At 40.9% G+C, this 23,585-nt stretch overlaps 1 protein-coding gene across 6 annotated transcripts in view; it reads left to right on the forward strand.

Annotated features, from left to right (window-relative positions):
• Positions 1–756: 756 nt before the first annotated feature.
• Positions 757–23,585, forward strand: part of si:dkey-174m14.3 (uncharacterized protein LOC563117 homolog) — a 36,900-nt gene continuing 14,071 nt past the window's right edge. The window contains exons 1-4 of one of the 6 annotated variants that reach the window (XM_022195616.2): positions 3,897–4,110; positions 4,224–4,261; positions 16,736–16,940; positions 20,120–20,281. In XM_022195616.2, coding sequence (XP_022051308.1) covers positions 16,843–16,940; positions 20,120–20,281 — 260 coding nt within the window. In that variant the 5' untranslated portion in view covers positions 3,897–4,110; positions 4,224–4,261; positions 16,736–16,842. Of the gene's footprint in view, positions 1,057–3,894; positions 4,262–4,360; positions 4,664–16,735; positions 16,941–20,119; positions 20,282–23,585 lie in introns of those variants that run through there. The other 5 variants (XM_051960608.1, XM_051960610.1, XM_051960609.1 and 2 more) reach the window with 5 other exon arrangements.

The following is a 23,585-nucleotide window of genomic DNA, read 5'->3' on the forward strand; positions in this document are numbered from 1 at the left end:
CAGAGCTATCCGCTAGACCATGGATCATCTGCTAGTTGCCTCAATTAGAGAGAGGACACATCCATGGAGACCAGACTCAAGTCAATGGATTGGACAAGTAGAACCGCCTGCTTCCTCTCCCAGACAGATGCATCAAAGCAGACTCAGCCGTCCCCAAAATCCTGGGGTTCCTTTAGTCCCACTGGTCCCACGTTTAATGGGGATCAGGTCTGGCTGGAGGAGCTGATAGGTCTGTCTTCTAACCAGTCCTCCCCAAGCCAGCCATCCAGCCCCAGTGTCCCCAGCAGCAGCCCAGTAGGCAGCAGGAGCAGCAGTGAGGGCACAGGCAGCCTGAAGAGCTGGGGCTCTGAGGTGACCGGCCTCCTGCACAGCTGCATCAAGAAGCAGAGCCAGGAGGCTTTTCAAACTCGACTCAGAGAAGTGAGAGGGCTGGGGAGGCGAGCAGCACATCCTTCCAGGGGGCCTCATTGCAGTGCTCATCCACAGGTGGAGCAGGGAGGAGGCAGCTGTCATAACACACTGCATCAGGGGAGGGGCTCTACACAAATCCATACCAGCGCCAACAGTGTAAAAGTACAGTGGCTGCTGGAGGAAAAGATTGACGCCAAGCTGAAGTTTTCACAGTTCCTGGATGAGGTAACGTCCAATGTGCTTGACCCAAACAGCCTGCAGGCATTTGGAAAGCCAGTGTCTCCCTCTGGCTTCACCACCAGAGACCCAGATCAGACTGAAGACCAGGTCAAAGTGGCGAGCTCCAGGCTACTCTGCTCAATGGCCCAGCAGCAGAAGACTCCAGAAGAACAGACTTCCCCTGACCTGGCACAGAAAAAATATCTAGAGACGGACATTGACACTGTGAGAAGGGACGATGAGAAACAGGGCCACGAGGTAAAAGCAGAAACACTGCCAAAGCTGGAAATAGACGAGGGTAACTTGATCCCACCTCCTCCACAATTCTGTCAAGGATTTGAGATGAAGAATTTCCATCCTGAGTTTCGTCGTGACTTCCCCAGATACCCCTACAGATCTGTGTCTCTGCCCAGAGGCATCAACATGGTGAGTGATGAAAGTCGTCCCAGTCTTTAATCAAAGCAAGGCTCTGAACATATGTTATGATTGGAGCGGAAATTGTTTCTCAGAGAGTTTGAAGTGATAGCTGCATAAATCAAGTCTTTGCATGATTTGAATGAGCTCTTCTTGATTTTTCTAGAGACTTTCTGCTTTATTATTCAAAATGTAAGGAGGTAAGGGAAAAAAGGGCACATAATGAAGTTACAACTTCTTTGTTTAATGTAGTCAATGGGGTTTTCGCAATCAAAAATGAACACAAGATATATAAAGAAGAATATGGAAGATATCTTTATTGTCCAACAAAGGAAATTTGTTTTCACAGCCTCCACAAGAAAACATGCACACACACACATTGATGCCACTATCCCCTCATATCCTAGTATACATATATGGTGGCAGTATCGATTACAGATTGCTACATTTGCCTTCAGTTATTCTTAGATTGTAGCTTTTTGAAACCTGCATTATCAAGTTTTTGCCCACTTGGGGGCAGCAGAAATAAGCTGTAAGTGCCACAGCGATACCTTTTATGTTGAAGTGCTGTGTTTCTGGTCACCAAATGAGGAAGAGTCTTCACTGCATTCATTAGCTAATTGTTAACTTTGGTTGTCTCCTGTTTGGTGCTGTAAATAAATTGAGAGATTTTGGTGATGAGATTCTCTTGGCCACATACACAGTTGGTCCATTTCCAGATATGAATAAATGAATAAGCTGTAAAGCAATCAAACTTAGGTTCACTCTCTGTTCTTGTCAGCATCATTTTTTTCAGAACATACATACATTTTTAAGTTTTTTTAACTAGTCATCTGCTATGTCAGTGCTATGTTTAAAGCGTATGGTTTCCAACTTGTGCGAGTTTTGCTGGGATAAAGAAAAGTCTTAAATCAATTTGAAGTAAGGCTGCACAGTAGCTTGGTGGTTAGCCCTTTTGTCTTGCAGCTCGAAGATCCCTGGTTTGCGTCCCGGCTTTCCCAGGATCTTTCTGCATGACTGCATGTTCTCCCTGTGCATGCGTGGGTTTTCTCCAGGTTCTCTGGCTTCCTCCCACAGTCCAAAAACATTCTGAGGTTAATTGGTGATTGTAAATTGTTTGTAGGTGAGAATGTGAGTGTGATTGTTTGTCTCAGTATGTAGAGTGGTGACCTATCCAAGGTGTCCCCTGCCCTCACCCTACATCAGCTGGGAAACACTCCAGCACAACCCCCCCACCCCCCCCCACCCCCCACCCCCTCCCACGACCCTAATGAGGATTAAGAGGAGGATAGATTAAGGATGATCTGATCCACACTAAAATGCTACCACTCAGCTGATCCACTTGTTCAGGTGGATGATGATGCGTCTGTGAGTCTTCACATGAGTGCCTCTTAATGCTGACCAGTGAACATGCTTCTATGGGAGTGCTCATTAGCATTCTACCCATCAGCAACTCCTCCACACAAACAGTCTCAGCTGAACAATGCTGTCATTTACTGACTCAGCCCACTCACTCACTTTTATTTTGTGACATCCATCAGCTTGAGACATAACCTTGCTAAAATGACTATAGAAGCAGAGAACCTGTTTAAACAACAGCTTTCTTTGGGAATAGCAACTGGTGTTTCCACAGGCTTATAGCAGCAGTGTGCATTTCACAGAAGGACAAACCTGAAGGCTCAGTCAGCCGTTACTGCATTAGAAGTGAGGGTATTTGCAGTCTCAGCATGACATTCATCTCAATGCTAGAAGTTAATCCATCTGGCTTTGATTATCTTGCTTCAAAATACATATTGCTCAACTCACTAGAATGTATAAAAGTGCACTGTTCAGCTCAAATAATCTTACATTTTACATTCCCTGGACAACATAAAGGTTCCATGAACATGTGATTAGTCTGATTAGCAGACTGTCATTGTCTCTCCCAAAAAGACAAAACACACCAGGCAGATCTTGAAAATCAGTGCCACTGTCATTAAATAATAAAGGAGAAGATCACATTGCCTTAATTTATTGTCTGATTAAAATTCAGCCTTTGCCGTCACCTTAGCAACTGCTTGGAAAAAGGTGGGTGGTGTGGGGGCTGAGAGGCAGGCATGTGAGCCTGTTGGTGTTCATCTCAGTGTAGTGTGAGCGTCTGTGTGTTGCTGCAAAGTTTCATCTCCTTGCGCAAGTACAAGGACTTGTGCGAGTGCAGTAACAAAGCATTCTTTACAGCCATTCTGTGTTCTGCTCTGCCCTAGATGAAGATGCAAACTAAATTTATTAGGCATTCCCCTACTTGGAGGGGCCATTTGTTGGTATTCTGATCAAGTCATGTTTCCCACTGACGCTGGAGATTGCTTCCTTCATTACTAACGTTACAACAACATGCATGAAACCCCTTCCCTATCATCAGAAGGTTAAACCCTCTTTGTAACATTCCAGAATCATGAAAGATGACACTATAGCACCATGGATGCCACCCTCAATCGGGCCTACATCCCAAATCTAAATGAAGATTAGAACTGAGGGGGAATAGTCTCACGTTGATGCATAATTCATCTCCCTCAGAAAAAGGGCCAGCAGCACACTTGTATATAACGTATTCTCTCTAACAGCCTGAGACTGGAGATGTAAGATTCAACAGATTGAACCACCTGTTCCCCTCGCCTCCCCCCTTCTGTCTTCTTCCGCTCTCTTACCACATCCTCCCCTCCCGTCTCTGTCTTTGCTCCTTCTCTTCGATTCAGCACCTCAGCAGTATCCCTCATGGGGGGTGCTTGCCATGTATCTGCAGTCTGGCTGCAATGGAGGTTTCCGCTCTCCCTCTCCCCCTCCCTCCCTCCCCCCTCTCCTTCTCACTCTCTCCTCTCACACTCTCGGCATGATGTGATTGTTCCCTTCTCACCTCAAGTAAGCGTAAGATGTAGACATCCGAGTGCTGCCCGATGAGCGTTGGATGGGCTTTCTCGCAAGCAGGAGTGGAAGGGAAGAGGGGACGGAGCGAATGAGGGAGCAGAGAAGATAGAAGGGCGGGGGCATAAACAAAAACAGAGGGAAACAGTGAATGTGCCTGCTGAATATGTATGTTTCCTTTTTCTTGTGGATGAGTGCGTGTGCTGCAGCAGTGCTCTACTTGGCAGCTCCTGAGCCAGTATGATGGGTCCCCTCCACTAACATGCTGTCATTTTCTTAAGGTTCCTGACGATGACATGAACAACATAGACACTGTCAGGTAAGCTTCTCCCTCCCTCCCTCCCCCCCTCTCCATTTCCCTCTCTCTACTGCACATATCTTTCACACCCCCGCGTTCTCCCTGTCTTCTTCCTTTAAGCTCCTTCCCTCCCACTCTCCCTCTCTGTCTTTCCACTCTGGCACAGTCTCTCTCCCTCACTCTCTCTCTGTCGTTCCTCCTGCCTCAGCTGCTGCTGCTGCTGTTGGAGTGGCGTGGTGTTGGTCGTGGCGGCAGCAGTGGTGGAGGGGTGTGCATGTGTTGGGGTTTCTCTGAGCTTTAAGCGAGAGCTGGGTAAGCCGATTGAGATTGCATTTAGAGGGGGGTTTCTCCATCTCCGGCAAGGCTGAGGCAGGAGGATTTTTATCTCTCGGTCTCTAGGATGAAGCTCTGCGTGAGCGGAAGGTACTGCTTCACCGTTTGCATCTTTGATTTGGATTACAAAGCTGGCTTGGTTTTGTCTGTGCATGAATATCTGTGTTTATATGCTCATCTGTATGTGTTGTGGTCGCACTTGGGGTGTCAGCTTGTGCTCTCTGTGTACGAATGCAGTGCTGTTAGTGATGATTTCTGTTTTCTGATAGTTTGTCATAGATAAAAAGGTGGGTTTTACAGGACAAGGAAAGGCAGTTGTATGCAGGGGATCTCTTGGCTTGAAATTTACTGCAGTGAATGTGACGTTACTGTAAAAGCTTATTCTTCAGCAGATCAATCGAGAGGTTTTTTTTTGTTTTAAATAGTCCTAAATGTTTTAATATTGTTAAAATGTCCATCTGCATATCCTTTGTATCTGTTTCTGGGTGATTTTGGACAGTCACCTGTCGGAATGCACCCATAACACTGATTAATTACTCTGCATGATAGCAATGCGTTGCCACCAGAACTAATGAAACAATCTGATTTCAGTGTATTTAAATAACCCTCAAACCACAAACCTAGATGATAACTCAGCTGATGCCTTCTCGTGCCTGTGTAAACAGATTTTAATGAGCTCATTACAAAATTACAAGTGCTCACCCACTTTTCTGATTAAAGTTGCGTTACACAGGAATGAAAGCAGCACAGATGAGATGACGAGATGCAGGAGCAGCTACTCCCTCCTCTTCCTCACCTTTTTACCTCGCTGTCCTCCAGTAGACACGTTTTAATTAATACTATTACTAATGAACCGTTATTAATCCGCCACAGATGGAAAAAAGATCCTGTGCTTTCCCTTTCGTATTCAATTACTGATGGTGTTATTACGATTTCAGGCAGATTACTGTGTGAAAGCTGTTTAACCAGCCAACGTGGGGTAATTAATCTTTACGGGGTGTTTCTCTAATATGAGGCATCAATTGTCCTTACCTCTGTGTCACAGCTTTAAATGAATCATAGCTTTTCTGTTGAGACAAGAGGGGGAGTCCTGAACCTTTTCTCCTCGCTCTTTGTATGGGAAACAAGGTAACCTGTAGCCTCTGAAGTAACTGTGAGGTGGTTAAATGGAAAGTTGGGCTGACCTGTGAGTGTGACCTTACCTCTCCTTCCTACCCGGAACAGGGTCACACTCACAGATTAGTCCAGCTTTTTGTTTAACCACACACACACCTCACCTTCAAAAAGCCTTCTAGCCTAAATGATGAAATTTCTTGAAATCTCTCTCTCTCTCTCTCTCTCTCTCTCTCTCTCTCTCTCTCTCTCTCTTTCTCTCGCTCTTTCTTTCAGTCTGTCCCTCCCTCCTTGGCCAGGCTACTGTGTCGGGGCCCTGTGGCAGAGATAGAGATATAAATTTTGCATGGCGACACATTTGAGAATTGGAGCTCCAGTGCAGAGAAGGCCTCGGTCGAATACACAGATTTAAAGTTAAAGAGTTTTTCCAGTGCTGTCAGACTATTCTAGCCAATGTCAACAATTTGAAGTGTTTCATTTAAAAAATATATATATATTGACATCACTCACAAAAAGTGACAGCTGTCCCTGAGAGACGATTGACAGGCCAACACTGAACTAAATGATTATGCTGCTATCTGAAAGAGTGATAAAGGCATAATAGCATTGGATGGCACAGGAAGCAAAAGTTTGACTTGATTTTAGAGTTTTAAAACGTCGATTAATGACATTTCCCCCTTAATAAATGCATACTGTAGAGGGATGTAAATTTGGAAAAATATGTTCTCCTTCGTTGTTCGAAGTCTCCTTGTTATACATGAAGAAATGACAATTAAAAGGTTCTTTATACTCTTTCAAACATGCTGCCTTGTCCATACTGGCTGAAAAGCAAATTTTCATCATGTAGCCTGCATTGTGAAAACAGCAATTAAGTTATTTGTGTTTTGACAAATTGTCAAGTAGGCCAAAAGTACAGCTTTTTAAACTGTACACAAAATGAACTGAAGGACAAAATAACATAAGATGTAATTAAACATAGATAGTCATTGGCATAGATAAATATATTCTTTCTCAGCTGGTGTTTGAATGACTGTGGTGGGGAACTATGTCCACGATATGATCTCTGATGTGTTGTCTTGGATTGAGATCTGGAGACTGAATCATTTTCAAACTCATTAAACCGTTCAATAGTTTTTGCCCTGTATGAAAACATCTGTATTCATTATGCTAGTGAACTCATTTATCATGTTGTACCTTTAAAAGAATCATTTGAAAATTTTCTGAAACACACCTATTCACTTTTTTACTTCAATAACTGATATTACTAAGTCATATTAGTTTAGTTATTTGTGAATCTACAGTCAGAAGACTGTTAGCTTAACAGAAAAACTGGAAATGGGGAAACATCTGGACTTGGTCTGACGGTAAGGAAATATGTCTTTGCCTCTAAAACTTCCTTATTAATACATTGCAAATTGTTTGTTCAGTCTATACAGAAGCCAAAGTGTAACTCACTTTGTTTTTTGTACGGATCGAACATAGATCCAGACAGATCCATATCAATTATTGAGCTTTAGTGGTGTGGCCAGGTGAATTTTGTTGTCTTCAGACAGATCCATGATTGCTGTTTTTGAACGCAGTCTTTGCAACCCTAAGCTGACTGGATGCCAGTGGAATGAGACTGGTTTTCACAATAGTCATCTAATTACTGGCAAGAAGGCAAATAAATGGCTTTCCTGTTTCATTAATTTTGGCTTATCTTCACCATCACATCAACGAGCCAAAGCACTCCCAAATGAAGCGAACAATGCTCTACCTCCTAACAATGCAATATGTCACAGCCTGGGCTCTGCCATGTGTTTGATACAAAGTGAATAGTAAGTTCTCATAGCCAACATGCTGGATACAGGAGAAATGGACTGGTGTAAAGACCTGAGCAACTTAGTCAAGATCTACCATTCAAAATTTTGGGGTCACTTAGAAATGTCTTTATTTTTGAAAGAAAAACATTTTTTTTTCAATTAAGATACCACTGAATGAATCAGAAATACAGTCTAGACATTGTAAATGTGGTAAATGACTATTATAGCTGGAAATGGATGATCTTTAATGGAATATCTCCATAGGGGTACAGAGGAACATTTCCAGCAACCATCACTCCTGTGTTCTAATGCTACATTGTGTTAGCTAATGGTGCTGAAAGGCGAATTATGATTAGAAAACTCTTGTGCAATTATGTTAGCACATGAATAAAAGTGTGAGTTTTCATGGAAAACATTAAATTTTCTGGGTGACCACAAACTTTTGAACCATAGTCTATCTTCACCTTTACCTGGGCACTAGCATGTGTTCAATGCTAAGTGAACAGTCAGTTCTCATAGCCAGCATGCTGGATACAGGAGAAAATGGCTGGTGGAAAGACCTCAGCAACTTAGTCGAGATCCAAATTGTCATGTGCAGAAGGCTGGGTGGGAGGTGCTCCTGGAAAGCAGTGGTAGTGAGAGGACAGACAGAGCATGAACCAGTGACAGAGAGTTGGGGATGTGCTGGAAAAGGTCTGATCCACAGCAGCTCCGCCTCATATGTAACTTACAGAGATTAAAGGATCTGCTGCCAAAGTCATGGTGCCACAGAACTCCTTGACTGTCCTCTTCCTGCACTAGTGTTATTAGTTTATTATGGCTAAATGCTAAACATTAGGTTAGCTAAACAGTTCATTTCAGCATTATTCCATTAAAGTCAGTGGTATTTACAGTGGCTGCTGTTATGCAATGGTTAAGTTCCACGTTAAAGAACATCTGAGTCCATGCACAGCTGATCTAAGGTGGACATGTATCTGGTTGAACATGGCATGGGAGAGAGGCTGGTCTGAAAAGGCTAAAAGTCAGTTTTGACTCTGCTAAAGTGGTTGGTGTTGCTCTAGATGACAAGTGCTCTGCTGTGTCCTGTGTGGTCTGAACAGTAAGCCTCTCTGTCCGACACTGTGGGTCTCCCACTCCTCAAGCCCTGACAGCTCCTCTGGGGGTTATTAGGTGGATCTTATCATCTCAACCCCATTATTCCTCCTCCCCTTTGCCCTCTTCAGCACCAGCACATAGATGGCAAAAGTCAGATTTATTCCTCACAGTGATGAAGCTGCCTAAACAACTTGTGGCCCTATGTGCCAGCTGCTTTAACTCAGTTTTTTTTTTTTTTGATAATGTAATTTGAATTAAACACTGACATAGCAACCTGGTTTGTTAAGCTTGTCCTTCCTCGGCCTGTACAAATAACACCAAATGAATGAAATTTAAAATGGATAACTGTTGCTGAACTTGTGCCGCTATGAATATCACTGACAGTAAAGGACTAATGCTGAAATGAACTGGTAAACTAGCTTTTAGCATTTACCTGTACTTTTTATATAATATAAAAACTATTGTACGTAACATCAGTTCAAGAGACAGAGAGTCACATACAAATAAAAACAACATACAAGATAAGATAGAACTTTATGAATTTGGATGGAACTTTTTTTGTGTCAAATACATGCTCACAATTACAATGCAAGGAAAACAAGAAAAGCACTCAGAGAGAGCAGTACTCCACCAACACTGCTCAGCTTATGTCTCGTTATATGGGGCGGCATAGCGCGGTGGGTAGAAAACTTGTAACTGGAAGGTTGCCGGTTCAATCCTTGGCCCGTCGAGCTCATGTCGAGGTGTCCCTGAGCAAGACACCTAACCCCTAATTGCTCCTGGTGGGTCGTGGTTAGCATCTTGCATGGCAGCTTCCACCATCAGTGTGTGAATGAATGGGTGAATGTGATGTATCATGTAAAGCACTTTGGATAAAAGCGCTATATAAATACAACCATTTACCATTCATTACCAATGGATAGGTCAGAATACGCTCACAGCGGTTGATTTGCAGCCAGATTGCAATCGTGATCTTTAGCAGGCAGCTGACGTAGTGTTCACTTGTAGTCATAGTTACAGTAACACCATGACGCCACCTCACAATGATACAGAAATCTTTAACAAACCCATGGATCCAGACTATAAGTTGTCACTGCCAAAATCTAATCAACTGGTCCTTGTGTCATTTCTGACCTTCCCTGAAAATTTGATCAAAATCTGTTATTTTGTTTTTGAGTAAAGTTGCAAACAGACAGACAAACCAACACCGATCGTCACATTACTCCACCTCCTTGGCGGAGTAATAAACCAAATATATTAAAAATAAAGTGTAAGCTAACATTTGCCTTATAAGACAGCTATAACTGTGATACATTTAGGCCCCTTTCATAAAAGTAAGTCTGCTATATGCTAAAAATGAAGCACACATACTGTATATATAGAATAAATTTATACCAATGAGATACTAAAACTAGACTATAAACACTTTAGTTGTGAAATCACAGCAACCTTCCTCATGGTGACCTGTGAGGGAATTCAGAAGGCAATTAAACACATAACGCACATAAATGAAAGCTTTTTTTAATTAAAATTTTCAGTAGCTTATTTGCTTGTGATGATCCTGAGCTGGAGGTCACGGATTACACATCAGTTTTTTTTTTTTCTAAGCCACTACATTAATGGCATTCTGCTGGGAAGCTGTTAGTGCTGTCCTGCTTTCTATATTTTCCCAATATAGTCCTTTTTTGTAAAAAGCTCCATTCATGTGTTGAGGCTTTTTAGGCTGCCTCTTGAGAGCCATGGATGGACCAGTACATCTGAGCTGCCTGCTGTATGTGTTATATGTGTTTAAGTGCGCAGCGCAAATGCTTTTGGACACACACACGAACACACACAAGCAAACGCAGAGCAGCACACTTCAGGCAAGCAGATCTGCAGAGGTTCTTCCTTTGTTGTATCAAATCACTACCTGCCCATTTGAGCTCTACTCATAAACAATATGTGGTGATGGTGGGCAGTGTGCTGTGTATGTGTGTGCATGTACTACGTCTGTAATGAGTTGAACCCTCTTGAAAGCTGCTTGTGCTTTGCCATCCCATCTCTTTTGGTTGTGGTTGCAGTGATGGCAAACACTGGCTGTACTTTTGTGAGTCAAACGCCACAACATTTAGTAACCGATGTTATGTAGAGCAGCTGCATTTTCAACCAAGTCAGAGCTCAAAAGAGTGAAGACAGTGCAGAAAAGATTGTGGACGGAAGTGGATTTTTTTTACTCACAGCTTTCAGGAAAAAAGTTTAAAGTTCAGAACCAATGATTTGGAACACAGTAATCACCTTAAATGTTTGAGTGTTACACTGAGAGAGAGAACTCAGAAGTTTCTGTGTAAGTGTGTGGATTCTGGGTCGGAGAAAGATGAGGTCTCGGTAGCTGTGCTAGGACAGCTCTCAGTTGGGTTCTCTGGCACCATAACATGAGTTTCTTGTCTGGAGGCTGTTACTGTTTTTGTAGAACAGCATGTGCTTGTGTATGTGTGTATATGTCAGTGTTCATAAGGCTTGAGGCGTTTCCATGCCTCTACTCCTAACTTGCATTTTTTTTCCTCATGAGCAACTCAAGAACCAGTTTTATTAACAGCATAAATATTTCTTTGAGTTTCTGTTTACTTCTAATGTCATACAAAACACAAACATGAGGTATATATACAGGACAAGTCAAAAGTTTTAACACACTTTCTCATCCAATGGTTTTTGTTTATTTCTTTTCTACAGTGGAGATTAGTACTGAAGACATCAAAACTGTAAAATAATAAATATGGAATTATGTTGTAAATAAAAAAGTGTCAATCGTCAGTATTAATCTACAATGTCAAAAAAATTCAAATATATAAAAAGCATTGAATGAGAAGGTGCGTCCAAACGTTTGACTGGTAGTGTATTTTCTGAGTACCATAACCAAATGTTTAATGACTCAGTTATGTTTCTGTTCTCTATGTTTACATTTGCATCTTATCTGTGTATATTTCTTGTATATTTCTAATACTCACCCATATATAACAATATCATTATTGATTTTGAAATATCAAAAATGAAGAAAAGAAAATTGGTGGGCCGCACAGTAGTTTGGTGATTAGCACTTTCACCTTGCAGCTAGAAGATCGCTGGTTTGCATTGCAGACTTCCTGGGATCTTTCTGCATGGAGTTTGCATGTTCTCCTTGTGCATGTGTAGATTTTCTCCAGGTACTCCGACGTCATCCCACAGTTCAAAATTACGCTGATGTTAATTGGTAGCTCTAAATTGTGTAAATGTGAGTGTGATTGTTTGTCTGTATATGTAGCCCTGCGATAGACTGTCGACTTGTCCAGAGTGTCCCCTACCTTCACCCTAAGTCAGCTGAGATAGACTCCAGCACCCTGTGACTGTGTATAGATAACAGATGGATGGATAAAAGTTGGTCAAAAATGTTATCAGTCCACTTTATGCCATTTCGATAAAGACAAACTCAAAGTAATTGAGGGACCTAAATTCTAGCATGTTTATATTCTCTCAACATGTTTCATTGTTTATCTGTGAAATGAGGACTGCACTCATTCAACCTAGAAGGCTCAGGTGGCATAAGCACAGCTTTTGACTGCACAGGGACAGACAACCAAGTGAAAGATGGCTCAAAATGATCATAAAAAAGATGTTGGTGTTTCAGAAAATCAATAAACAACCCAAACCCTGAGCCTTAGGTCATGCTCATTGTTACACATTCTCATTCTAAACATGAAGTGTGAAAAACTGAAATCTACCTTTAGCTTCTGTTGTGGTAGCTATGCGACATAACTATCAAAATCCTACATTACCATTCAAAAGTTTGGGGTCACCCAGACAATTTCATGTTTTCCATGAAAACTCACACTTTTATTCATGTGCTAATATAATTGCACAAGGGTTTTCTAATTATCATTTAGCCTTTCAACACCATTAGCTAACACAATGTAGCATTAGAACACAGGATCTGTACCCCTATGTAGATACTCCATAAAAAACAGCCGTTTCCAGTGAGATTAGTCATTTACCACATTAGCAATGTCTAGACTATATTTCTAATTCATTTAAGGTTATCTTCATTGAAAAAAACACTTTTCTTTCAATAATAAGGACATTTTTAAATGACCCCAAACTTTTGAACAGTAGTGTATGTACTATAAACTACCACACAAAAGTATAGGCAAAATATAAAACTATCCTTGCTCTACATATAACATAATCCACTGAAGAGAACCTCTCAAGTTCACTGAATAACTTTAAACCCTTTCTTAATGTTAAGTAATTTTCTGCTCCTGGAGTATACATAACCCTCTGCTATGTATGAATAAACAATCAGGAATAAATGTGTTAATTACTGAGCTTTAGAGGTGCTGCTATGGGCAAATTTTGCTATCTTCTGACAAGACAGGTTAGTCAAAAGGCTACAGTCAAAATTTCAGTCTACAACTTGTACTGATGTTGATGATGAGCTTCACTTTTTGGGTTTCAACAGGATAGATCTTTGTATCTTTTCCTGCTTGTGTAGAGGACTAGCCTCCATCACCTCTTCCGCTCATTCTAAAATCCTCTTGGGATGCTGTCATGATTACACACTTCCCTCTGCTGAGTGCCATCAGCAACACATGAAATTCGTTCAGCGGGTCATTATCCCCTACTGCTGCTAATGATGGTACTTTGTAGCTGCTTAGATGTCTGCTCTACAGTTAACCAAGGTTGGACAGAAAAACAGCAAAGGCATAAACCCACATGCACTCACAGAATAGCCCCCTAATTTGAAACCAGTTTTTTTCTTATGAGGTGGTTGAGTCATCCGATACATGTCACTGAACAAAGTGGCTGCTGCAGGTCAGCTACCCCTTTTGATGCTTTATCTGCACGCGGGGCAGAGAGAGCATCATCTTCACCTTCTGTCCCCCTGCTCCTACTGCTGAGGTCTGTGCCTGTCGTGAGGGCTTTTCCTGAGAGTCAAGGCAGAAAAGGGGAGGATCCATAGAAGAGGAAGGGAAAAGGAGAGGAAGAAGAGACAGAAAAGTATAATTTTCAGTAGAGACTTCACACCCACTCTCTTTGCTTTTCCTTTCTGATTTGGCAACGCTTGCTTCCTCTTTACCGTCTTTGGCTAAATAGTAAATACTCTGGCAGACATTTTCCAAAAAAGCTTCCTGCTTTTCCCTTTCCCTCATTCCGCAACTTTAATGTCCTCCTCCTCCTTTACCACCTCCCTCTTCCTCTTCTTTTCAGTGCTCTGAGTTCCTCTCAAATGTCAGCATGGCACGAGTGGGTGGCAGGCAGCGCCATCTGAATGAGCCCCTTCTAAGGTTTTGCTGCAGTGTGAGAATCGGCTAAAGGAGGAAGAAGAAAGCGAGTGTATGAGCTGTGTTTGATCTGTGTTAGTGCTTTGACAGCAGACAACTGACATGGCCTGAGATATGTTGTGAACAGCTGTTCTTTTTTTTTTTACATTTAATGGCAGATAGTTTTGGTTTATTTCACTGATGGCAGAATGAGGTTGAATGGGCAGAGCTGATGCTGCAGCACAAACACATACACACATGCAGGTACACCTAGACATACAGATGCACATACACACATGCAGACATATAGGCAAGTAAGAACACAACTGCATGTATGTGTGGACTCACACATTTCTACACCTCGTATGCACACTCGCTCCAACCTGCCAAATGCCACACAGAACCCCACAAACACACACACACATTCAGAGCTGGTGTGCTATGACTCAGAGGGGAGCAGCTGGAGTGAAGGCTCCAATGGCGGTGGTGAGCTGTCACCATCTGGAGGAGTACATGTCTCCCTGCTGCCTCAGCCAGCAGCATAAATCACCTCCCAACAACTGGGTTTCAGTGGACCAACGTCTCTCTGTATGTCACCTGTTTTTTTCACATGTGTATGTATGGTACCTGCAGCTACCACAACCCAAAATAGGAGGCTTTGCGGAGCTAACCTACTGCAGTCCAATCCACACTCTGTCATTGTTTCCCTCCCAAATGCTCAGTCCAGCATTCAGATCAGAGGAACTTTGATCAAGCTTTGACACGTTGTCACATCTAATAACCTGCACCATTTGTCTGTGTGCTGAAAGTTGCACCTGTGCTGCGAAGGCCATCAAGACGCAGAGTATTGGAGGGACGGAAGAGACATTTACACAGGAAGCTTCAGTAGTCTGACCTTGTCAAACTCTTGTTGTTCAGACTGGGTGCATGTGACAGTTTACGCTTTTGTGTTTGGATATATCCAAGATCAAGATGTTGGATCTGCAAGAGATGTTTGTTTTAACTGATAAATATGAAATCAGCATGCCACAAAGGGCTTTCTTCCACAATCACAAACATTAAGCAAGCTTGTGTCCCACCAGGACCAAAATAGACTTTATCAGACCTACAAATGTGATGTTTTCTGTAAAATCCATGAAAACACATTTTTCCCTTTGGCCCTTCACTGTGAGCGAAGGAAGCCTGCAATAACTTCTTTTTTTTTTTTGCTAAATTTAGAACAGTTTGGGTTATTTCAGGTACAATACATTACCATTCAAAACTGTGGGGTCACCTAGAGAAATCTTTATTTTTGAAAGAATACCAGGATTTTTCCAAGGAAGACAACATTAAATGAATAAGAAATGCAGTCTAGACTTTGTAAATGTGGTAAATGAGTAGTAAAGTTGATTTTTAATGGAATATCTACCTTGTGGGTACAGAGGAACATTTCCAGCAACCATCACTCCTGCGTTCTAATGCTACATTATCTTAGATAATGGTGTTGAAAGGCTAATTGATGATTAGAAAACCTTTGTGCAGTTATGTTAGCACATGAATAAAAGTGTGAGTTTTCATGGAAAACATGAAATTGCCTGGGTGACCCCAAACTTATTGTTCACTACCATTGATGAGGACCCCAAACCTTCTAGCATAATCCTAAATTGCATTTAACCCCTGATGTGCAGCTGATAAGTTGTTTGGGTTTAAACTGAGTTTTAATGAAAAACCAGAAATTGTCTGGATGACTCCAAACATTTGAATGGTAGTGCATGTACATATACAGCATATGAAGAGTTCATTTGCAAAAACAGGTAACTCCGTTTTATAAATTTTCAGAAAACTCATTTTTTATTGTTTACTTGAGATAATAATAATAATAACACTAATAATTTATTTTTTCTCTATTTTGTCATGTATTTTTCTACTGAGTCAAATCCACTCAACTTCAGTTTGATTGATATTATCTCAAGCAAACAATAAAATGAAAAGTTTTCTGAAACTTTATCAAAACTGAGTTATCTGTTTTTGCAACTCTTCATATATAGATCTCTTCTCTCTCATCTGAAGTGGGTATGACTTAGGTGAAAAGAATCAAATCACATGTATGTGCACAAGCAGAAATTTAGCACCATTTAAGTGCCTTTGTGAAGACAGCTGCATCACAGTTTTCTCATGTTCTGGACTGCTGTCAAAATGTGATCAAACACACACAGTTGTGATGAGGCTTGTTAGTGTTTAGCATCTTACAATAAAGATTTCATATTTATAGTTACAGAGAAATACTTTCAATTTAACTCCATGTTTCCACACGTTATCAAGACTGAGTGGGAAATATTTTATAGAGAAGTACTGATATTTATCGTGATCTCTTATGTAACCAATATAAATTCCACAGGTTGCATACAGTGAAATGTACTCAATTTTTCCTCTCCTTCAATGAATTCTCCTCACGTTACAGCTGAACTTTGCTGGATGATGAAAAGGAACCTTTGCTCCAAAGCCTGACATTTAGCACTGATGTCTGAGCTAGTTGTGCTCTCATTTTCACTTCCACTGTTTCATTGCAGGCATGAGTGGAAAACAAAAAAACTAAACTTAAAAATAGCCCAAAAGCATCACTAAAGAGGGTGAGTTATAACCTTTTTAAAGATATTAACTTCAAAATGATCACTTCTTCTGGATTTACTCCAAAGTTTAATATTGTTTAAGCTTTTCTTTTCTTGCCAAGGACAAAACTGTGGGGGTATTTGCCATAAAAATGATTATGATTGCAAAAATGTTGGTATTTTGCCGACAATGTTGATCCAACATTTTTAATATGGACTTTTCCTTCAACCAGGTCCCAGCTTGAACAGTAGTTACTAATAGTTGCCAACCTGTCTGTTTGCTTTGTTTGGCAGGATCAACACAGATAGAGCACTCAGTAATTCTGCAGGCCAGACTTAGCTGCTCTCTTTTGGGAAACTAACATACATGCCGGCTCCCTGCGGTCAAGCCCTATAAACACATGAGAGGGAAGGAACACAGACAAACCATGAAAAAGATATACATTGGCAAAACTGCCTTAAAAGTAACCCGAAATGGTGGCAAACATCCGAAAAAGAGGTAAGAGGAAATCTCTCAGACGCCATCTTTCCATTCATCCTCATTTTTCTCTGTTTGTCGGCTCATCTGCCCACGAGGTGTCTCTTCTTACGGTCCAGAGGTGCTAAAGCAGCCTCATTCCGCCTCTCCAAGCCCAGAAGTCATGTTGCCTCGTCATCTCATCTCACTGGAATGAAAACACTCATTACATCTGACTCAGCTCCTGTTCACAGAGGAGGTCACTAATGGGGATATTTTATCCCTGGAGCTACTTCACGTAAACCCATCCTCTACCAAACAACAAACACCTGTATTCCCCTGCTAATGCCTGCCAATCAAACAGAAGCAGGAGGTGAGGAGGTGGGGGCTGCTGGGTAATGCAGATCTGAAATGTCATCCAGTCACTAGAGACATTGAATCACAATGTGGGCAGGTATTTTTTACTTAGTGACATAATTGTAGATATGAATGTAGGTAATAACTGTAGATGAGACTATAGCAATCGCCAACATAAACGATTTTCCAGATCTTGTCTGAGGTTTGTCTATGGAGACTGGAGATTTCTTGGTCCAGAGCTGTGCTGGAGGCAAAAATACTTGAATTGGTATTTTTCATTCTTGAACATGTTATCTCAACATGCTCTTGCCTAGTATGGCTTTTGTGAACAAAAGGTCAAGTTGTTAATGTAGAAGTTAGTTTAACTTGCTACTGGAAACACTATGCTTTTTGCATAACAGTAACTCCTTTCCATATGTTGCTCTGCCAACTAGGAGATGTGCACTTGGTATACATTTCAGTGCTCTATGCTCATGACTTCTTTTCAGAGCATGAGGGTTGCAGAACTTTAAACAAGAAAAGCACTCAGAGAGTGCAGAACTCCACCAAGGCTGCTCAGTCGTCGTATGATTTCGGATGGATGAAATCTTTAAACAAAAATTTGTCCACAGCTGTCAATTTGTGGTATGATCTCAGTCATGTGATTGTCAGCAGACAGCTGACGTAGTGTTCACTTGTAGTCATAGTTACTGTGACGCCGTGCCACTGTCTCGCAACGATACAGAAATCTTTTAAAAGTCTGTGGATCCAGACTATAAGCCACATCACTTCCAAAATCTAATCAGTTGGTTCTTGTGTCATTTCTGACCTTCCCTGAAATTTTCATCCAAATCCATTAGTCCGTTTTTGAGTAATGTTGCTAACAGATAGACAAACAGACAAATCAACAGGGATCGTCACATAGCTCTACCAAGGCTCTGCCTCCTTGGCGGAGGAACTATGACGGATGACGAGAAGAATAAGGTTGTTCAGGTTGAAAGATTCATTGCTCGAAACTGAAATGACCAAAGAAAATTGAAGTTAGTGGTGTCTACAAAGCATTGACAAAACTTGTTCCTATCCCATATAATGTTAACAATTAATTTATATATATATATATATATATATATATATATATATATATATATATATATATATATATTGTTTCTCTTAACAATATAACTAAGCTTTCAACTTTAACCAAATAGTTAAAGCTCAAGTAAATAGTTGCCGATACCTAACAAGACTTTGCAGAGGTGGAAATCCTGGATCACTTTTTAGATCACTTTACTTAGTTCACTTCAAAGGTTTTTCACAAAATGTTAGCAGCTTAATGTGTATATGCACTAAACATTTCTACTTTAAGCACTATGATGGGACTATCATAGGAACATGTTTACACTAGCATTTAAAAGTTTGAGGTCACTTAAAAATGTTCTTTGTTGTGAAGCAAAAGCATTTTTTCAGTGAAGATAACAGTTAATTAATCAGAAACACAATCTAGACATTGTTAATGTGGTAACTGACTGTTCTAGCTGGAAATGGATGATTTTTAATGGAATATCTGCATAGAGGTACAGAGGAACATTTCCAGCAACCATCACTCCTGTGTTCTAATGCTGCATTGTGTTAGCTAATGGTGCTGAACGGCTCATTGATGATTAGAAAACCATTGTTCAGTTATTATGTTAGCACATGAATAAAAGTGTGAGTTTTCATGGAAAACATGAAATTGCCTGGGCGACCCTAAACTTTTGAACGGTAGTGTGTGTGAGACAAGTTAAGTCATGAGAATCATTTTAGTAGGAAAACCTTTTGCAACCAGAGAAGCTCTGTCTCCATGAAACTGAAACACATATTAGGTACATCCTTAAATACGTGGCATAGCAAGTATTGTACATGTTTTACATTGCTGAATTTATTCATAGTGGCAATGTGTTGTCTCTGTGACTGTAAAAACTAAGTATTAGGTAAACTGCAAGCCTGTTCATATTTAGTCTACACAACTAAAGTTCTGACCTAATCTATTTTTCATGGTTACAGAAACATTGTCATGCATGCTAATGAGATGGAAACTGGGAAATACCTCGACTTAGTGACCTGAAAAGCTCATTGAAAGGAGCCTGTCCCTGATGTTTTTCTGCCTCTCTCAGCCCCTACCCTCTGTATCTAAAATCTTGTTTTAAAAAGAGACAAAATGAAGAAATAAAAAGAGGGACGTGACCACATCTCCATGTACTCTGTGCTTTCTGTTATCTGGCTACAGATAGTCATTACCCTCCTTCCTCCATCTGTCTGTCAATACAAGGTCCATTAAGCCCAGCCGTGCACATTCAGATCCATCACGGCAGCAGACATTTCCTTTTTTCCCACTCACACTTGTCCTTTTATTAGATTGAAACCCAGGTAATGCACATACTCTAAAAATAGCCATCATTGTGCCGTCCCACTGAATTACATGTGGGGGATATCACTGTTGCGTAAATGTGAGCCTTCAGGGTCTATTCATGTGATATATTGGCTCATATTTCATCACAAATTACACCCTCTTTTTTTAGTCTGACCAATCTCTCTGGTGATTGGTTTCTGTGATGTGCTGCTGAACTTAAAAAGGGCAGTATCCTGGCTTTATCCCTTCCTGGATTTATAATTGGAGATCTGGGTTTTTGTCCAATGTTTTCTTCATACAACCCATTTTTACAATCAAGTTCTCTCGTTGTCGCATCCTCTCATAATGTCTCATCACCATTCAGAGGTCTTAAAGATACGCTGACTCCTCTAAGTCCATTTATATGACCACAGACCCATAGTACAAGCTTGTGTCCTCAACCATATGCCCTGAACTCAGTCATCTGCTGTGTGTGTGTGTGTGTGTGTGTGTGTAGCTCGTTGCTGGAGCAGAAGGAGGACTTACGGAAAAGGCTTTCCTACACAACACACAAGCTTGAACTGCTGCAGAGTGAGTTTGACTCCACTCGGCAGTACCTGGAGACGGAGCTCCGCCGAGCGCAGGAGGAACTGGACAAGTTCACCGATAAACTGCGCAGGTAGGCCATAATGCATCCTACACACTTTCAGTTTACCAGTGTAATTTTGTAGGGTCTTCATTTATTAAATGAATCATTTAATTTGGTACAGTAGATAATATTGTGGGTTCTTAACCTTAACATTTAAACTTATTAGTTAAATTGTGACAGCACGTCGACTTTTTACCGTCTTGGGATATAAAGAAAGTTCTGAGGAATTGTTTGATCACTATTTGGGTCATTTCAGAATTGGAGGACATTTTGGCTTCAAAACTTTTGAAAAATTAACCTTCTCTTTTCCCATTTTCTGCTACATATTCATCAATAACAGGTAATAAACTATCAAAGGCTTGATTGGCTCAGCTTACACATCAATGGTAACATTTTTATTCCATGTTTTATTTGTTGTTTGCGAACGCTACTCTAATCATAGTAGCAGGGTTGTTAATCCATGCTAATGTTAGTTTTTTCATTAGCCTAGCCGTGCTAGACAACCCACAGCAACGAGTTTAATTCTCTGCCAGGGTCGGTCTAGTTACCCTCGGTAAGCCTCGAGGTTGGATGCTCCTAAAACTGGCCGACGAATCACCGTGAAGTGTAGAGTCAGAAGGCGGGCGTAATTAAGTGACGACAAAGGCGCGACAATTCTGACAGAAACAACCAGAAACAACCATAGAAACAAGGATAGACAAGACGATGGCTGCGCTTTGGCCACAGCCCTTAAAGATTTGAAGCTAAAATTGAACTTGAAAGATAAACAAAGGATAAGATAAGAAAGATAAATAAGGCTTCACTGAACTCCCGCATCCTCTGATTTCCCGCGCTCTAGGAACTACGTCAGCCTATTCGTTGCGCTAATTGGTTGTATACCTACCCAATTGCTACAGAGTGATTTGAAAGACAACCTTTTAGCCCGCCTCCCTCCCTGTCGAGAGTTCCTAGACCATTGCGTCTTCAGACCTGGGTCTAGCGCGGCTAGGCTACTTTTTCACAGGAGTAGAAGCTAGATATGTAGCTAGTAAAAAGTAAAGAAAAAAGTCAAAATAATTTGTCTTATCTTGATAATATACATAACAGGGTTGCATGAGGTAGAGTGAGACATTCAATCAAGACTGACAATATTATGAAAATAAAAAAAGAGAGGACATAGCTTTGCTCTACCCATTTTTTCAGAAAACCGTTTGATGATGTTAATTCCAGCGCATCATGTCAGTCGCTATTTTCTTCTTCTTCTACCAGCTAAAAAGGTTATGCTAACAGGGTTTTTGTTGGGCACAGGTTCGATACATAATTATTATTATTTAAAATATTATTCAATTCAGTTCAGTTCAGTTTTATTTACTATATAGCGCCAATTACAGGTCAAATTGTCTCAAGATGCTTCACAGAACCCAAATGGCCTGAACCCCCAGAGAAAGCCCTAAGGTGACAGTGACAAGAAAAAAAACTCCCTTTAAACAGGAAGAAACCTTGAGCAGAGCCCGGCTCTTTATATGGGGGACCTATCTGCTGCTGGCCGACATGGCAGGGACAGAAGAGGTGGAGAGGTAGAGGAGGAGGGATGGGAGAAGAGGATGGTGGGGAACAAGGAACATATAACACACAGTTGGACACATGCGTGATAAGCTAGATGATACATACAAAGTACAAGCTAACATTGAAAGTGATTCATGGTGTAAGGTTCTGGCATTAAATATACTACATATAGCTGGTAGTAAAATTCAAACAGTTTGTAGATAAGCATATCAAGTTTAGTGAGGGCGATGCAGAGTAGACTGGTGGAAATGGGCTGGAAGCAGTGGGCTGGAGGTTGGTCAGCAGCAGTGCACATGATGGAGACTAGGCCAGTTGGTGGGACAGTAACTACAGATCTGAAGCATCCAGCTCTGGGACCAGGGACACTCGGAGAAAGGACACAGGGAGAAACAGAGTAAATGCAATGCTATAACAATATATATAATAAATACATAGGTATTGAGAGAAGGGCTCAGTGCATCAACAGAGGTTCCCCAGCAGCCTAGGCCTATAGCAGCATAACTAGGGGCCGAACTAAGGGACATCGAAAGTCGGTTGTGCAAATCAAGACTCCAGCTGACCCCGTCAGGGTCACTCAAGTCAGGCCAAACTATAAGATTTGTCAAAAAGGAAGGCTTTAAATATATATATATATATATATATATATATATATATATTAAGACATTTAACAGAAATATAACCACAACGTGTAATATCTAATATAAAAAAGGTTCATTCTTTTGAACATAGGGGACTAAATATGTTGTTAAATATGTTGTTGCGACACAGAGAATCTCTACAACAGTGTGATGTTATAAAACATACAAGTACAACTACAAATGAAAATGGCCAGTAGGGTCATAGACCAGAAATCCCAAGTTACTGAGTCCAACTTTTACATTGTGTACTGCCACAAGCTGCACAGAGTAAAGTGAAGTGCTTAGAGAAATTGGTGAACATTTAAGAGGCGTCTTTTGTATGATTATAGTTACTGGTCAAAGTGGTGTCTGTGCACTGATCACTGTCTCTGATTATAGACCTTTAAAGCCCCACTTGATGAGACTTTGGATAAACTCAAAGGCCAAGAATTTGTCACTAGTTTAAAAGCTCAAAAACTTTTTTTGTGTGGTGATTAAATATAACACTTTTTTTTTTTTTAGCAAAGAAATAAGAAAAGCACTCAGAGAGGACAGTACTCCTTCCAGGCTGGTCATTCATTGTATGATTTCTTTAAATAAATTCTTGGTCTGCAGTGGTGGATGTGTAGTAGGATCACAATCATGTGATCGTCAGCAGGCGGCTGACGTACGTAGTGTTCACTTGTAGTCATAGTTACAGTGACACCATGCCGCTATACAATGATACAGAAATCTTTAACAAATCTGTGGATACAGACAATAAGCTGCATCACTGCCAAAATCTAATCACTTAGTCCTTGTTTCATTTCTGGCCTTCCCTGAAAATTTCCGTTAGTCCGTTTTTGACTAATGTTGCTAACAGACAGACAGACAGACAGACCAACGCCGTTCGTCTCATAACTCCTTCCTTGCCGAAGTAATTAGAGTTTTAATTGTTTCTCTCTGAGTTAGAGAATGTGCATTTATATTTTTGTTTCGTGTATCATGTGATCCCTTTAGGTTATTCCTAGATGTTGGTCCACTGTCTCAGCAAAAGAATGGTTCAAATTATTTTGTAAAGATACCCAAAATGTTTCCTACACTGAGTGTCACTGCTTTATGGATCATAAATGATAGAGGAAAATATTCACTCCATCATACATCACCAGGTTTAATTTAAAACTAAACCAACT

This window comes from Acanthochromis polyacanthus, chromosome 16 (genome assembly GCF_021347895.1).
Source record: "Acanthochromis polyacanthus isolate Apoly-LR-REF ecotype Palm Island chromosome 16, KAUST_Apoly_ChrSc, whole genome shotgun sequence".
NCBI lineage: Eukaryota > Metazoa > Chordata > Actinopteri > Pomacentridae > Acanthochromis > Acanthochromis polyacanthus.